This window comes from Oncorhynchus masou, chromosome 21 (assembly GCF_036934945.1).
Source record: "Oncorhynchus masou masou isolate Uvic2021 chromosome 21, UVic_Omas_1.1, whole genome shotgun sequence".
Taxonomy (NCBI): Eukaryota; Metazoa; Chordata; class Actinopteri; order Salmoniformes; family Salmonidae; genus Oncorhynchus; species Oncorhynchus masou.
In genome coordinates this window covers 35,642,335-35,660,544 of record NC_088232.1, presented here as the reverse complement: position 1 = coordinate 35,660,544, position 18,210 = coordinate 35,642,335, and the positions used below count along the sequence as shown (strand labels likewise).

Sequence of the window (18,210 nt, the reverse complement as noted above, 5' to 3'; positions counted from 1 at the left end):
CAGTAGAAGTATCCTGGGGTAATGGATGATAGTCACCAGTTGAAGTATCCTGGGGTAATGGATGATAGTCACCAGTAGAAGTATCCTGGGGTAATGGATGATAGTCACCAGTAGAAGTATCCTGGGGTAATGGATGATAGTCACCAGTAGAAGTATCCTTGGGTAATGGATGATAGTCACCAGTTGAAGTATCCTGGGGTAATGGATGATAGTCACCAATAGAAGTATCCTGGGGTAATGGATGATAGTCACCAGTTGAAGTATCCTGGGGAAATGGGTGATAGTCACCAGTAGAAGTATCCTGGGGTAGTGGATGATAGTCACCAGTAGAAGTATCCTGGGGTAATGGATGATAGTCACCAGTAGAAGTATCCTGGGGTAATGGATGATAGTCACCAGTAGAAGTATCCTGGGGTAATGGATGATAGTCACCAGTAGAAGTATCCTGGGGTAATGGATGATAGTCACCAGTTGAAGTATCCTGGGGTAATGGATGATAGTCACCAATAGAAGTATCCCGGGGTAATGGATGATAGTCACCAGTTGAAGTATCCTGGGGTAAGGAATGTCTTTTGGGATTTTCAAGTCCCTCAGCCGAGCACCTGATTGCCCCTTTTTCGTTTAAGCTGGACTGAAGCGTGTTTGGGCATACCTACCCATGTTTCATACATCAACAATAAGGTCAGTAGATGCAAACTGTGAGTATGTTGTCCACCTGAATTTATTGACAAAGTCTCTTAAGTAATTTCCATGCAGGCCTTGGAAGAGGTAGTGCTGTGTGTGAGAGAGTCATGACACATTGAGGATAATTTATAATAGCCAGGTTCCATCAAATAAGCCCAACAGTCAGACAACAATAAGAATGCAAAGTAGAGACGTCGCAGTAACACAATGTTCCAGTGGTGATAGAAAATATGGATCCTCAGAGGCAGATAGTTATGGGCATGAGTATCATCAGCAGACAGTCAGTATGGTCATGAGTATCATCAGCAGACAGTCAGTATGGTCATGAGTATCATCAGCAGACAGTCAGTATGGTCATGAGTATCTTCAGCAGACAGTCAGTATGGTCATGAGTATCTTCAGCAGACAGTCAGTATGGTCATGAGTATCTTCAGCAGACAGTCAGTATGGTCATGAGTATCTTCAGCAGACAGTCAGTATGGTCATGAGTATCATCAGCAGACAGTCAGTATGGTCATGAGTATCATCAGCAGACAGTCAGTATGGTCATGAGTATCATCAGCAGACAGTCAGTATGGTCATGAGTATCATCAGCAGACAGTCAGTATGGTCATGAGTATCATCAGCAGACAGTCAGTATGGTCATGAGTATCTTCAGCAGACAGTCAGAATGGTCATGAGTATCTTCAGCAGACAGTCAGTATGGTCATGAGTATCTTCAGCAGACAGTCAGTATGGTCATGAGTATCTTCAGCAGACAGTCAGTATGGTCATGAGTATCTTCAGCAGACAGTCAGTATGGTCATGAGTATCTTCAGCAGACAGTCAGTATGGTCATGAGTATCTTCAGCAGACAGTCAGTATGGTCATGAGTATCTTCAGCAGACAGTCAGTATGGTCATGAGTATCTTCAGCAGACAGTCAGTATGGTCATGAGTATCTTCAGCAGACAGTCAGTATGGTCATGAGTATCTTCAGCAGACAGTCAGTATGGTCATGAGTATCTTCAGCAGACAGTCAGTATGGTCATGAGTATCTTCAGCAGACAGTCAGTATGGTCATGAGTATCTTCAGCAGACAGTCAGTATGGTCATGAGTATCATCAGCAGACAGTCAGTATGGTCATGAGTATCATCAGCAGACAGTCAGTATGGTCATGAGTATCATCAGCAGACAGTCAGTATGGTCATGAGTATCATCAGCAGACAGTCAGTATGGTCATGAGTATCATCAGCAGACAGTCAGTATGGTCATGAGTATCATCAGCAGACAGTCAGTATGGTCATGAGTATCATCAGCAGACAGTCAGTATGGTCATGAGTATCATCAGCAGACAGTCAGTATGGTCATGAGTATCTTCAGCAGACAGTATGGTCATGAGTATCATCAGCAGACAGTCAGTATGGTCATGAGTATCTTCAGCAGACAGTCAGTATGGTCATGAGTATCATCAGCAGACAGTCAGTATGGTCATGAGTATCTTCAGCAGACAGTATGGTCATGAGTATCATCAGCAGACAGTCAGTATGACAGTCAGTATGACAGTCATGAGTATCTTCAGCAGACAGTCAGTATGGTCATGAGTATCTTCAGCAGACAGTATGGTCATGAGTATCATCAGCAGACAGTCAGTATGGTCATGAGTATCTTCAGCAGACAGTCAGTATGGTCATGAGTATCTTCAGCAGACATCTATTGTCATTTCCATCAAACTGATCATAAAATGAATTAAATAATAATACTTAGCAGCTCTCCTCTGAATGGAAATGCCATTGCAAAGTTTGTCATCACAGTTGTAAAAAGACACTTAGTGTGCTGAAGGAGAAAATTAGCACCCACTGAAGGTAATTCAATGGTACATTAGGAGATAGATAATGCATAAAAGCTATTAATGATTGGTATGAAACAAATGTGAAAAGATTGATGAAAACCATGTCAACCAGCTCCAGTTGTTTGTACCATCACAGCGTGTAGATGGCTTTAGAGGACTGATTTATCTTAAGCATGAGGTTAATAATCCAGAAAACTGTACCTGATATTTGTCTCTTTGCGCATATAATCCCCCTCTACCCACTACACTACCGCTCTCCAGAGCACGCACACAGAACAACATACACATGCATTATCTCTCCCCCTGTCTCTCCCTCTGTCTCTCTCTCTCACACACACAAACACACCCTCATCCCCATTCACTTTTAGCTTTACCCAAGCACACAAACATGAGCAGAGCTGCAGTGCAGGCAAAGGTTAAACGTGACTCTGAGGAGTGGTCAGTGCCGGTGCCCATGGGCACAATTGGCCCAGCGTTGTCCGGGTTAGGGGAGGGTTTGGCCGGTAGGGATGTTCTTGTTCAATCTGGTATTAGCGACTCCTGTGGCGGGCTGGACGCAATGCATGCTGACACGGCATGGGTTTAAATCTGGCCCTTTGACTCATGGAGGAAGAGGGTTAATTTTAACAAGGTTAAAACAGAATCAGCTCAAAGGTTTAGACATTTCATTGCTTTTTTAAAACTTCATATTCATTACCCCAACATATGTTAAAATGGCTCGTTTCTATATTTTGCAGTAAGAAATATAGACAAAAATAAGTGTTTCCAATAATACCCTAAACCAATTAGTATGCAATTAGTAGACAATTAGTAGACAATTAGACACGGCCTATTCATAATTGGTAAAATCATATGATGCACGCCTATGATGTCAATGGAAACACATCTCCCTCTGTTTTTTTTGCTATAAAACACAGAAAAGTGCAATTTTCACATACCGTATGTTGATGTTAGGGTGGCGCTGGAGATGATTAATATGAAATTGAAAACATTTTTAATTCCCCTTTAAGGTTAAGGCTATGGTTTGGGGAAGGCTTAGAACAAAAGAAATAAAAACAATGTGCATATGTATCATCAGTATTCATAGTATTCTTAGTGTTTGCTAGAGCATTGTGAACTGTCCCCAAGCTTTGAACTGCTGGTGTTAGTCTGACCATAATGACTCATGTTTTGCGCCATTTTGGGTGAAAATTAATCTTGGTTAACCCAGAACTAAAGTCTCACGTAATTGTTCAGATGCTCGATTAAGTGCTGGGTTCATGGTGTTAAGAGAAGAGATAGAATGAGGATCAGAACCGGAACAGAGAGCCCCACCCTCTCTCTTTGCAAGTTACGGACAAGTCTATGGGCCAAATGTCACCTCCTGTAAAGATGCTAACACCTGCGAAATCCTGATTTGTCCAAAGCATTGGAAGTAATGGTCCTCGTTATTTCACGCATCCTGTTGTATCATGACAGATCTATAGTACCGTTTATGTTTGCGTAGTCTGTCCACGAGAGACGAGGGGTAAATGGAAGTTGTGTGCTTGCCTTGTTCAATCCCCTCAAGCTGCTCTTCCGATTGCTTACACAATATTTGTGGAATGGAACAATGCTTTTCTTTGGCCCTACTACGTTGAGTCTCATGTGCTGTGTGCTTGTGTGTACCTGGATATAGTACGTGCATGCATTTTTGCCTGAGTGCATGTGTGTATATTTAAGCACGAGAGACAGTCATTGGTGAGTCAGAGACTGAACTCTAGAACGCCTTGTCACTCAAGTGTCCACACAAAGGACTCATAATGAATTAATCCACTTCCTGGCATGGAACTCGCTGACTGAGAGAGTGGCTTGGCCTATGTCTCCAGCCCTTAGAGGAGAACTAGCTTTTTCTGGAGACCCTCAGTCTACTAGACAAGGGCTTACACCTCAAGCACACATATTCCCTTTCGTCAGGCGTGGGAAATTGAGACAGGTGCCAACCAGAAGCACCATTTTTGAGTGAGGCCAGTTAGGCTACTTTGAACTTGATCATTTCTGCAATTTTGCCTTATGATCAAATAAAAGTGTGTTTCTTCCAGATCAAGCAGTTCATGGCGAATGAGAGGATTGGAGAGAGAGAGACTGATAGATTGAAGGAGAAATAAAGAGAGGGAAAGAGAGAGTGATAGATTGAAGGAGAAATAAAGAGAGGGAGAGAGAGAGACTGATAGATTGAAGGAGAAATAAAGAGAGGGAGAGAGAGAGACTGATAGATTGAAGGAGAAATAAAGAGAGGGAGAGAGAGTGACAGATTGAAGGAGAAATAAAGAGAGGGTGAGAGAAAGAGTGAGACTGATAGATTGAAGGAGAAATAAAGAGAGGGAGAGAGAGTGACAGATTGAAGGAGAAATAAAGAGAAGGAGAGAGAGAAAGAGACTGATAGATTGAAGGAGAAATAAAGAGAGGGAGAGATGGAGAGACTGATAGATTGAAGGAGAAATAAAGAGGGAGAGAGAGTGACAGATTGAAGGAGAAATAAAGAGAGGGAGAGAGAGAGTGATAGATTGAAGGAGAAATAAAGAGAGGGAGAGATGGAGAGACTGATAGATTGAAGGAGAAATAAAGAGAGGGAGAGAGAGAGAGACTGATAGATTGAAGGAGAAATAAAGAGAGGGAGAGAGACTGACAGATTGAAGGAGAAATAGAGGGAGAGAGAGAGAGTGATAGATTGAAGGAGAAATAATAAGAGGGAGACAGATTAGTTCATCATCTAAAGGGACAGCACAGAAGAAGAAAAACAGCTGTCAAGTGATACCTGGGCTCTCCAGTGCTGTGATGTTGATTATTTGAGTGATATAAAATGTCACAGTAATAAGCTGAAGGGCGATCCAAGGGCTCGCTGAGCCTCCCTGTGGTGAGTGGAATGTCATTTGTGTGGACCTCAGGCTGCCAAGGTGTGGAAACAGAATACCAATGAGTGGAGAAGTTACTCCGAAGTATAGGTCCCGATAGGGTCAAAATAATACTGGTAGATGAACTGACAAAGTATACATTCATCTTCCAAGGCTGAGAGGAGAACATATGAGTTTTACAGGTATCCAGGATCAGAAATGGAGAACGTGATAGTCTATCATAATAATTATACTGAGACAGCAAAGCTAAAATTGAGACAGCAAGTTAAGCAAGATATCGCACACCATACTGCGTCTTATGTAATGAACTGTCAATGTTTCCATTGTTACAACTTACGGCAGGACTCAAAATGTATTTGAAGAGCATCTGGTGTATGACACAAAGATCTCTCAGTAGACTGATGATGCAGATGTTTTGAGGAAGGGAACAACTAAGCAAGTGTCAAATTTATGGATGATAATGGGAATCCTTCCATTACCGAGTGATCCCATTGATCCTAAGTATCATGGACATGGTGTACAGTGGATATCCATTTAACAAGGCCCTAAACTCAGCATCTGTGATGCCACCTTCATCCCCTCTCAACAAAATGGACATTACCCATGTTGGAAGTTCTCCAGAAACACTGGGTTAGCAATGAGATGACCTGGGACATTGCATACTTAGGCTCATCGTAACACAGACACAGGTTTCAAACATGTGCCATTGCCAACCTGTGCCTATGCTAAAAACACTACCATCCTAGTCTCCCATTAGATGTATTTTCATGGTAGTAGACACAGTCAACCCTATACACTGAGTATACAAACACTAAGAACACCTGCTCTTTCCATTACATAGACTGACCAGGTGAATCCAGGTGAAAGCTATGATCCTTCTTGATGTAACTTCAAACAGATGAAGGGGAGGAGACAGGTTAAACAATGATTTTTAAGCCTGGAAACAATTGAGACATGGATTGTGGATTGTGTATGTGTGCCATTCAGAGGGTGAATGGGCGAGACAAAGGATTGAAGTGCCTTTGAACGGGGTGTGGTAGTAGTAGGTGCCAGGCGAGACGGTTTGTGTCAAGAACTGCAACGTTGGTGTGTTTTTCACACTCAACTGGAAGGTGTTCCTAATGTTTGGTATTGTAACGGGATTCTTCCGTCGAAGGAGAGGCGGACCAATACGCAGCGTGGTTGAGTTGGGAAAATCTTGTGCAATACACCGACGCATGTCTTGTATTCAAGATCCTTAATGGCCTGGCTCCCCTCCACTCAATATTTTTGTTAAACAGAAAACCCAGATATATGACAGCAGATCCACAAGGTCTGCCATGAGAGGTGACTGTATGGTTCCCCTAAGGAAAAGCACCTTTAGTAAATCTGCATTCTCTGTGAGAGCTTCCCATGTCTGGAATACACTGCCATCAGACACACATAACTGCACCACATATCACACTTTCACAAAATGCTTGAAGACATGGCTAAAGGTCAATCAGATTTGTGAACATGGTCCCTAGCTGTGTGTTGCCGCTTTCTATGTTGTCTGTAGCTTGTGAGGTGTGGAAACACTTTGTTGCTTTTATGAATTTTGTCTTGCTGCTTTTTGCTCTATGTTGCTCTGTCTGTATGCTACGTCTTGCTTGTCCTATGTTGCTATGTCTTGCTTGTTCTATGTTGCTATTGTCTATATTGTAATTGTTTTTAATAACCTGCCCAGGGACTGCGGTTGAAAATTAGCCGGCTGGCTAAAACCGGCACTTTAACTGAAACGTTGATTAATGTGCACTGTCCCTGTAAAAATAAAAATAAACTCAACTCAAGTTCATGGTTTTTTAATAAGAAAAACTACACAAGAACAACCTACAAAACAATAAATGTGAAAACCCGAAACCAGTCCCGTGTGGTACAAACACTGACACAGGAGACAATCACCCACAAAACCCAACAGCAAACAGGCTACCTAAATATGGTTCCCAATCAGAGACAATGACTAACACCTGCCTCTGATTGAGAACCATATCAGGCCAAACACAGAAACAGACAAACTAGACACACAACATAGAATGCCCACTCAGATCACACCCTGACCAAACAAAACATAGAAACATACAAAGCAAACTATGGTCAGGGTGTGACAGGTATACTCAGTTTAGATCAAATATGACTCACTAAATGTTGCTCACATCTCTCTTAACAACACCATTTCTTCATCTCAATATTATTAGAGATGTGGTTTTCTTTTCCTCCCTACAGTATTGTCAAGAACAAAATGAAATGAAAGGAGAAACGATTGCTGTCAGATGTGACAGAGAAACACAGGAAGAATAAATGATAGCAATCACTCCAATCATTATTTCATTCCACAGTCTCTAAGGGTGCTGTTCCATTGACATAATGCCTGAGTTCATGATCATTAAACTGAATAACCTGCCGGGAAGAAATGGACAACGCTGAAATGAGCACTTGAAGTTCCTGTCTCCAGGGCTTGATGTAGGACTCTGTTTTAACCCAATTGGTTAGAATCGAATCCAAGGTTGCATGTTCAATTACCATGGAGGCCATTTGACATATGACACTTCAGAATCTGTAGGTCACTTTGGAGAAAAAGTGTTAAGTGTAAAGGACAATTCTGGTAGCCTCGTAGCCTGTATTTTGTTGCTAATCTACAATCTACTTAATCACAAACAGTCTTGACATTGAAATAAAACATCCCAGTCAGCCCATTCAGAAGCGGAGCGGGGAGGCTGAAGCCAGGAAAACAGATAGAAATATAGAGACCAAGACCTTGGGATTTAGCACCGCCATAGTGATCTGAGGTGGATTCATCTCATAAAGGTGTGTGGAGAAACTGCAAAGGCCCAGGTTTAATTGTGTTTTATCAATCCCGGTCAGTACATATGGTGCACTACGTGTCCCAAGAACTGGGATGCTGCTCTTCTTCAGCTGGGTAAACTCAGCCAGGAGGCAGAGAAAACCCCTGATAAAACCACCGCCTCGCCAGACAATACAAACAACCTCTGGGACAGAAATGTCATGGTCATCTTTTGTCTGTTTGTTGATTGTTCCATCAGTACAAAGCTTAAGCACATTTTATTTAGCTCCACTGATATCAGTGTTCGTCATTCAGAATCAGAAGCAATCACTTCATCGTCACCCTGGTTACAGAGAGCCACTGACATAATACTGTGATATCTACAGTATATCCATTTAATACAGACAAGAAACATGCTTGTTGATATTGATGAGCAACGGACTAGTTATTTTAATGACCTGGATTTAAAAAGTGTAATTTGGCTAGACTGCCTACAATGACCCATGTGTCAATCTGCTAAGCCTCTTTGTCTGCTAATGTACCTCTGTAGTGTAACAAACTGTCTGTGAGAGACCTCAATACAGACACACATATCTTTACATACTAGATGAACACACAAGAACTATAGCAAAAGAGACCTGAGTGCTTATATGACCTAATGGCCCTAAAATGTTCATACAGACATTCATGTGTGACACAGCTCTACCTGAGCTTTTTTGCAGCAAAAATAGAATCATACACTTTAATATGACACAGCACAAACATGCATACTTTTTAGGTGCTGTTATCACATTATTTACATTGAGGTCTTAAACTGTCTAGACAAGATGTTTTGCAAGGTGAATGGACCCCATATTTGGCCAGTGTGAGCATTGCTGCCCTACTTACTACTAGACTCTCATGGGGATGATTGTTGATTATTACTGCCATCTAGTGACTATTTATGGCACTACCCTTTATTTTATATACTGCACATGGAGTTTGACTTTGCATGAAAAGATCACTTGTAAACTGCATTTGTTATTTTATTAACTCACTTTATTTGTTCTTCTTTCTAGGATAGCCTACTCAAGATGGCATACCCAACAGATTACTCTCTCATAGCCATACCACTCATACCACAATAAGGACAACATTAGAGAAACAACATGGAAGGTGGGGGAATACAGAACTTATCCATACATGGCAATGCATCAGACATCCCCCCTGGCACACACAGTCTATGGGAGGTTATAACCATAGCAACTGTGTCGGCCATCGTGAGCCTGATTACGATAGTGGGGAACGTCCTGGTGATGCTGTCGTTTAAGGTAAACAGCCAGCTGAAGACAGTCAACAACTACTACCTGCTGAGTTTGGCAGTAGCTGACCTCATTATAGGTGTGTTCTCTATGAACCTCTACACCTCCTACATACTGATGGGATACTGGGCGCTGGGGAGTGTGGCTTGTGACCTCTGGTTGGCTTTGGACTACGTGGCCAGTAATGCGTCAGTGATGAACCTGCTGGTAATCAGTTTTGACCGGTACTTCTCCATCACCAGACCCCTGACCTACAGAGCCAAGCGCACCCCCAAACGGGCTGGGGTCATGATAGGCATGGCCTGGCTGGTGTCCCTCATCCTGTGGGCCCCTCCCATACTTTGCTGGCAGTATTTTGTGGGGAAAAGGACAGTCCCTGAAAGGCAGTGTCAGATCCAGTTCTTCTCAGAGCCAGTGATAACATTTGGGACAGCCATTGCTGCGTTTTACATCCCAGTGTCAATCATGACCATCCTGTACTGTCGGATCTACAAGGAGACGGAACGTCGCACCAAGGACCTCGCTGAGCTCCAGGGCATCAACAGTTCCACAGACACTGGTGTCACCAAGCCCCAGAAAACCATCATTAGATCCTGCTTCAACTGCAAGCAGCTCAGCTCTGCCTCCCGGGACAGAACCCAGGCCTCCTGGTCCTCCTCCAACAGGAGCAATGCAGCCAAATCAGCAGCAGCCACCAATGACGAGTGGTCCAAGAGTGACCAGCTGACCACCTTCAACAGCTATGCCTCCTCGGAGGACGAGGAGCGGCCCGTGTCCCCGGGGGCCTTTCAGCCCACCTGCCGGAACCAGGAGTGTAGGCAGAGCACGGGTGCAGCGGGCTGTGATAAAGAACAGCTCAGCAGTTATGAGGAGAACAACTTCATCCACACGCCACCAAAGACCAACTCCCAGAAGAGCAAGAAGTGTGTGTCCTACAAGTTTAAACCAGTTCCCAAAGACACTAGCAGCGGTGCCCAGCAGAGCAAGAATGGGGACACTAACATGGCCCCATCATCTTTCTCTTCAGCTGAATCTATGAGTGCCCCACCCTCCACCTCCTCCTCCAAGCCAATAGACACCACTCTGAAGATCCAGCTGACCAAGAGGAAGAGGATGGTGCTGATTAAGGAGAGGAAGGCTGCCCAGACTCTCAGTGCTATCCTGCTGGCCTTTATCCTGACGTGGACACCATACAACATCATGGTGCTCATCTCCACCTTCTGCTCTGACTGTATCCCTGTGTCTCTCTGGCACCTGGGCTACTGGCTGTGCTATGTCAACAGTACAGTCAACCCAATGTGCTACGCCCTCTGTAACAAGACCTTCCAGAAGACCTTCCGCATGCTGCTGCTCTGTCAGTGGAAGAAGAAGAGAGTGGAAGAGAAACTCTACTGGTATGGGCAAAACCCTGTTGTGAGCAGCAAGCTAACATGAGCCATTCACACCTTCCTTTCAGAGGAACGAGTATGAAGACTATATGACTCGATAGATGTGGAAATATTTCTGTCAGTATTTGAGTTATGTCTACATGTAGGGTGTGTCAAAAGTGCAAAGGTTAGAGACAAGACTCTAGTTTGTCAATGGTATTGTTCTTTAATCAATACCTTGATCACTGCTCACAAGGAATTCAGAAGTGTTTGATAATCTTGCCCCAAATGCTGATACTGTACACCAATACATAATTGAACATGTAAATATTAAAAATAACCCAACATGCACAAAACAGTTGGAGATATTTCATAGAAAAACATGTTCTGAATGTTTTCTAGGCATTATGTTAGACTACATTGTGTTTATTTTAAGGGCTATCACAGTTCTTGACTTGATTTCAGAGTGAGCTGGATAACAAATGCTTGTACACTCTGATCATCAAAGCCTTGTTCACATGTACCATTGACTTTTGTCAGATACTAATAATCAAACATTCAACAGCCAATATTTCCACCAATACACAAGCACAAACACATATACAGTACAAATGTATTCATCCCTCAATCCAAATGAATCCAGACACCACAGAAACAGAGGGGAAGAGATTTGATTAAAGTAAATGCTGAGTTTTCAATATCAAATTCTATAAATTCTATAACGATTAGTCTTACTCTCAACTCAGCAGCTTTAATCTGCACATAAACTGTGTAAAACACGTGATTTCATGCAATGGTTTATGGGACACTTCCGCATAAAGTATACACCTGACAAATTACTTGTCAGATAAGGATTAGCCTTTAATCAATCATAGTGGGTTCAGTTCAGGCCTAAGCATGGGATCATATCAGGGAGTGATTTAATCTGTCCAGGGTCACTATAAGTCACTCAGTACAGTGACAGCCCTCAACATTTACATCCATACTGAGTGGGAGACCGTAGGCTTTGATTCATGCACTGTTCTGTGTCATGTATTCATTAGAATGTGTTTAACGTCTGTCTGTACTGAGGAGACAGGCTTTTGTTTTGGTCATTCTGTGCTGTATAATTCTCATGTCCCCATTGCTAGACATTACATTTACAGAATTTCAATTGACCAGAACCATCAAAAAATGTTAAAATCTAGTTATTTAATCAAATGTGTCATCAGAAAATCTACTGTAAACTTACTGGATTGAATCTTATTTTGATCCAGTATATCTTGTTTTTCGTTCAGTGATATTAGGTGAGTAAATAAATATAGCAAAAATGGTTTTACATGTGTAATAAGCTATGATATAATGACCACAAAATGTGGTCTGTGATCATTTAGACATACAGTTCTGGGGGAAAGGTAGAGGGGGAGATATAAGTGTATGAAGTCCCCAAAATAACTATAGATCTTTTTTTTACACTTTTGTTTACAGCATTTTGTGATCATATGTCTCTATGTATTTCTGAATTAAATGTGTTGAACTATTGTCTCTATTACGTAAACAATGTTTTGAGAACCACTGCGTTAGAATAACCACAGATGGTATAGATCAACCTAATCTCCAGACAACAGACTCACAGTTCATCCTTCTTACAGTCCCCAGTGTGGACCACCTTTACTGTGTCTGAGGGCTTTACCATCATCCAGGCGTATTTACACAGGTGCTCTTTGTTGCAGTCCTTCTGCCAGTAGATCACGTTCCTGCGGTTGAGGTTGGCCCCAGCACAGGCGTCGTACCACCAGCCCCCTCCCGCCACACCCTGGAACTCCAGCTTAGCACAGTTTTGGAAGTAGTTGTCATTGTCTCGGTCCTTGGTGGTAAACCTCTGGTTGTCATGCAGGTAGTTCTCTGTGTCCTGGGTGAGAGCGTCTAAGGCAGAGCCCTGGAACAGACCAAGACGCAGCCTGAACCCAGACCGCTCGTCCTCCACCATGAAAGGGTCATACTCGCCAATCTTGGCGACGGCATCTTTGTCCACCAGCTTGACCCCCAGCTTGTAGCGTCCTGGCCCTCGGGTGAGATGGTGGAGGTGTTCGTTCCCCAGCCAGTGGTCACCATTCAGCACCCCGAAACCCTGCTTGTATTCGACCCAGGTGCGGTCGAAGTCCACGCTGCTGTTAACCGTGATGTGCTGCACTACGGTCCAACCACCATCTTGCATGGCACAGTAGGCCAGGATGGGGTAGTCAGCTGGCTGAATCAAGTACACTCCATCTCTGGCCTGACCCCCTGAACCCATCAACATCTCATAGCAATCCCTGGGGTACTCTGAAGGGTGAAAGAGCAACAAACTGAATTAACACCCACAATACGCAAATTGCACAAAGAGTTGACGAGTAACATGAGATCAAGTTGAGTAAATCAAAGTAGATAATCTGGATTTATTTTTCTAATCATTGTGTACACCTATTCAAGGTATTGTATGATGACGAACCACGATGATTAACCTGCCACTCCCTGTCTTATCATCAATGGGCTAATCTTCATGACTGTTGGCAGTTTCATAATCCATGGGATTTTAGTGTCCATGACAAGCGTAGTCAAACCTTGATGCTCTAACGTAGCATCTCTGTTGTTTAGTCTGACAAAAGTGTGTCACTACAATACACTACAGTTCTCAGCAGCAGGTAAGAAATGTGAAATAAGTTTATAGGAACACAGTTGTCAAGTATGAAGTATAGAAGGGTCAGTAAGTAATTCGGTCTAGGCTTTTGTATTTGAACTACCTCCAGAATTACAGAGACTCAAAACAAACGGGTTTGTCTATCAGCAAAGATAGCCCAAATTAAATCCCACTGAAATGACACATGACAACTACAGAAACAGCCATAAGTCCTACTGTAGAATCCATTTCTATATTATGTTGGTAATTACATTCCATTAATAATAATACAGTATTGTCATCCCTACCTTTCATTCCCTGGTTGAGGACCATCTTGTGCTCTTCAGAGGTCAGGAGATGGGTGTTCTCAGCTACCAGGTGTTTAGTGTGTACTCCCATCAGACTGATCACCAGTGCTGCTGCTACTGCCACTGCCCATGTCCCAAAACTCTGCATCTTCTAACGGGAAGTTCCTTCAGGGTAAACAGACATGTGGATTCAATTCACCATACATACAGAGTGGTAATGCAATTTCTCTAACAATTGTGTTACGCCCATTCAAGAGATACATGTATTTGACAATTTCATACTTGGACAAAAATCTGTCATTTTTGAATACAATGTATAGAACAGGTACTTTAAGAACCTTACTGAAATGTTGTAAAGAATGAACACTTACCTTCACTGTTACTGTTCCACTGTGTGTGTGTTTGTGTGCTGCGCTCTGTGACCATAAACCGTTATACACACATTGTACTTTGATAGCACAACATGGGGAGAGAGAGAGAGAGAGAGAGAGGGAGAGAGAGAGAGAGAGAGAGAGAGAGAGAGAGAGAGAGAGAGAGAACAAACAAGGCCACCCAGGCTGCCAACCAGTCCACTGAGGTGCAGTCCCTTCCACACAGCCTCTACAGGCCAGTCACGACTGGACTTCAGCCTCAGCTTCACGTCACAATAGGAAACACCATGGGTTAAAGCAACCTTCAACGTATCTGTGTCAAGTGGGATGGTTGCCTAATATCTCACCTTCTGAACACTTCCTCCACTGCTGGGAAGAAGCGATTGTAACCTTTGTCTTGGTGTTGCAATGTCAGTTTGTTTTAGCTGATCAAGTAGAACAACAAACAAGACAACTTTTAAAACTGGCATCCCCTAAATGTGTTCCCCCATCCTCACAAATACTGTATCACCATGTCCCTGTTATGCAAAGAGGTATTTTACAGCTATGTGTTTTAATATACAAAGATAGTCATAAACAAAGCACCATAAACGATAAGGCCTAAACAACTTATCTTCATGATGATTCAAACAGTGAATTTAAACTATGTCTGGAGGACTAACACAACACATACTGTACCTTATGAATAGGGCCAGGAATATTTTCTAACCATGTGACCTGACCAAGAAAAACTCCAGGCATTATTTATACTCTGGGTCCTTGTTATGGCCTCTAACTAGGGCTTGGAATATTTCAATAGCCTGACGAAACAAAAATGAAACCTTCTGCAGTGGCGGTTGATATTAACCGAAGCGCCAAGTCTAGGTCCAAGAGGCTTCTCAACAGCCTCTACCCCCAAGTCTAGGTCCAAGAGGCTTCTCAACAGCCTCTACCCCCAAGTCTAGGTCCAAGAGGCTTCTCAACAGCCTCTACCCCCAAGTCTAGGTCCAAGAGGCTTCTCAACAGCCTCTACCCCCAAGTCTAGGTCCAAGAGGCTTCTCAACAGCCTCTACCCCCAAGTCTAGGTCCAAGAGGCTTCTCAACAGCCTCTACCCCCAAGTCTAGGTCCAAGAGGCTTCTCAACAGCTTCTACCCCCAAGCCATAAGACTCCTGAACATCTAGTCAAATGGCTACCCAGACTATTCACCTCACCCCCCTCTGTTGTCATCTATGCATAGTCACTTTAATAACGCTACCTACATGTACATCAACTACTACCTCAACTAACCGGTGCCCCCGCACATTGACTCTATACCAGAACCCCCCTGTATATATTGTTATTTTTTACTGCTGCTCTTTAATTACTTGTTACTTTTATCCAGATTCTTTTTTTTTAAACTGCACTGTCGGTTAGGGGCTCATAAGTAAGCATTTCACTGTAAGGTTGTTGTATTCGGGTGCATGTGACTAATACAATTTGATTTGATTTTTAAAATCAATTTTCATACATTTTTCTGTACTGGTCCCACGTGGGAGTCAAACCCACAACCTTGGCGTTGCAAGTGCCATGTTCTAACAACTGAGCCACACAGGATAACATTTTATGGCTGACATTTTTATATCTAAGTAATTTATTTGTTTACTATAAAACAAGTTTAAGTACCATTTTAATTAACTAAATACAACTTCAAATGGTTCACTACTGTAACCAGACAGTTCTATGCGCTTTCATCCTTTGGATCAATGTTGTGCCGTTGAGATGAAATCATGATAGCATTGTGGTCATATCAAATTCTAATTCAATGAAAATGCTTTAAAGATCCAATGCAGCCATTTTTAGCTCAATATCAAATCACTTATGGGTAACAACTAAGTACTTTTACTGTGATTGTTTTCAATTAAAATGGTCAAAAAGAAACAAAAATAGCTTCTTAGCAAAGAGAAATTACTTTCATCAAGAACTTTGCTAGGACTTTCTGGGAGTGGTTGGAGTGGAAATTAGCTGTCATTGGCAGAGATGTTTGGAATTCTCTTTCTCATTGGTCTATTAACTAATTTACCGCATGGTGATAGTACCATGGAAGACCAAAACCCCATCCCACTAAAACAGTCAGTTTTCAAACAGCTCTTCCACGAAAAGGACATTATTATAATTTCCACAATTTCACATTATTATTCCAACCTCATAGTGTGGAAATATACAGTATATAAAACACAGGGACATCCTGTTTGACTGCACTGTGTCATTAAAAAGAATTAGGCACAATCATTGTCTGGAGTGTCTCTCTGAGTCAGATAGACACTCTTTAGCAGCCCTCAAATGAACTAGGTTATGCTTTTCCAAGCATAACACTTCAAGTAGCGCAGTTCATTGAGTCACAAGTCCATTTGGTTCTTGTGAGTTGTTTCACAATGGGAATTTGGAAACAAAGTCATCAGGACTTGAGCTTGACATGGGCCACCATTGCAACTGAAACAGGTAAGAGTCTATAGCCTGAAAAACAGGAATGAAAGTCACATACATCACAAACACTATTTGTACTTATGTTCAAATTATCATGTATTTTAAATAGTGTTGCAAAGGGAGGGTATATTACTAGGAACTGTTTTGGCATCAAACTGGTGGCAGTTTGGAAAAAAGTAAATGTTGGAAGAGTTGCAGAGTTGATTGAAAATAATGTAATTGTTTGATGAGATGCTTTTTTCATTAATTAGGCTATTTTCTCTTGAACTATGTATGGTCTATCTACTAAACTCATGGAAAATATGGACACAGACATAATAAATTAATACTGTATATGAATACACTTTTAAAAGTTATTCAAGGATAAATTACCAAATTTACGATAGATTGACATATATTTTCTGTTAAAACCTACCCATCCATAGATTGAGCATTAGTACCTCGACTTGTTGAGAGCTCTGGCCACCAATGTTTCAACACTGATTGTACCCATCGTTAACCAACTACCAGGTAGCTGCAAGACAACATGGGATCAGTTTGGTTGGATTATCAAGAATTTATAATGGATAGTGTGTCATTAACAGTGGTACTCACTCTTCATATGGACTAGTGAGGACCTTATTCACTAGAGGGAAAAGGTCAACACAACAGCCAATGGAAACACTGGATGACTCTGACTCATCGTCAAGACTATCGGGGAAAGATTAGATAAATAATACATAAATGGCATTAAACGTAAATTGTAATCATTGTTTTTTTTACCAGGAAAAAAACATTAGAAATGTACCTTTTTGTTATTACTTACAAGTGTCTTTGATCCTGTAGGACAAAAGAGCTATGCTATTATAGAATCAAAACTTTGGACCAATAAAACCTGCGATATTTCAATCTTGACAAGTTCTACTGTACCTTAAAAAATATGTAAGCAGTCCTCCAACATTTCTTCGTCACAGGGTCAAGGCTAGATTTAGTCTCAGATTTCTTCCAAAGAGCAGCTTTGTATTGTGGGAAGCAGAAGACCGGAGGTGGAATACATTCAAATATTTGTGACACCAAGCATATCACCATGATGAGACAATCAACCCTTAAGGCAAACAGACTACTGATATTTCACACCTCTGTGAAGTAGTCATTGTCTTTTGAACCAGCCTCGTCAGTCTTGTTAGTATGATGGGCAGTGGGTGGAACCTCCCATGGGTCCATGTAGACGATCTCTTACATGCTCTGCACACAGGCCATTTTGTTCTCCTTGTTGGCCACATCATAAGTCCTCCCTGTGGATCGCTGCTTCCTCTGAATGATAGTGAGATGGTGGGTCTTCCACTTACAGTACACGACACAACTCCCTTCAGTCTTCCAGGGTTGTTCCTTGAACGACCTGCCAGACGTCTATGAAACAAAGACATGGTTGAATACTCAGACATACTAGATTCAATCATCAGTTATATAATATATATAATATATCCCATTTAGCAGACGCTTTATATGAAGCGATGAAAAAAGGTATGAGGGTTGTTCCAGTTCAAGATTTCATTAAAGTGGCAATCAGCAGTTAACAATAACAAAGCCATCTCCCAGCCTCTGTATCAGTAG

The 18,210-nt window shown here is 42.1% G+C and overlaps 2 protein-coding genes and 1 pseudogene across 2 annotated transcripts; 1 reads left to right on the top strand and 2 right to left on the bottom strand.

Annotated features, from left to right (window-relative positions):
- Window positions 1-7,192: 7,192 nt before the first annotated feature.
- LOC135508245 (fibrinogen-like protein 1-like protein) lies at window positions 7,193-14,361 on the bottom strand. The gene is made up of 3 exons (XM_064928303.1): window positions 14,174-14,361; window positions 13,803-13,967; window positions 7,193-13,160 (listed from the first exon to the last, which is right to left on the bottom strand). Exons 2-3 carry the CDS (start codon window positions 13,948-13,950, stop codon window positions 12,466-12,468), a joined length of 843 nt encoding a protein of 280 aa, XP_064784375.1. The 5' UTR covers window positions 13,951-13,967; window positions 14,174-14,361; the 3' UTR covers window positions 7,193-12,465.
- On the top strand, window positions 9,337-10,923 carry LOC135508244 (muscarinic acetylcholine receptor M5-like). The gene has a single exon (XM_064928302.1). The coding sequence runs from the start codon at window positions 9,337-9,339 to the stop codon at window positions 10,921-10,923; it is 1,587 nt and encodes a 528-aa protein (XP_064784374.1).
- A 2,279-nt stretch (window positions 14,362-16,640) lies between the features above and the next one.
- LOC135507497 (KATNB1-like protein 1) lies at window positions 16,641-18,023 on the bottom strand (annotated as a pseudogene).
- Between the last annotated feature and the right edge of the window lie 187 nt (window positions 18,024-18,210).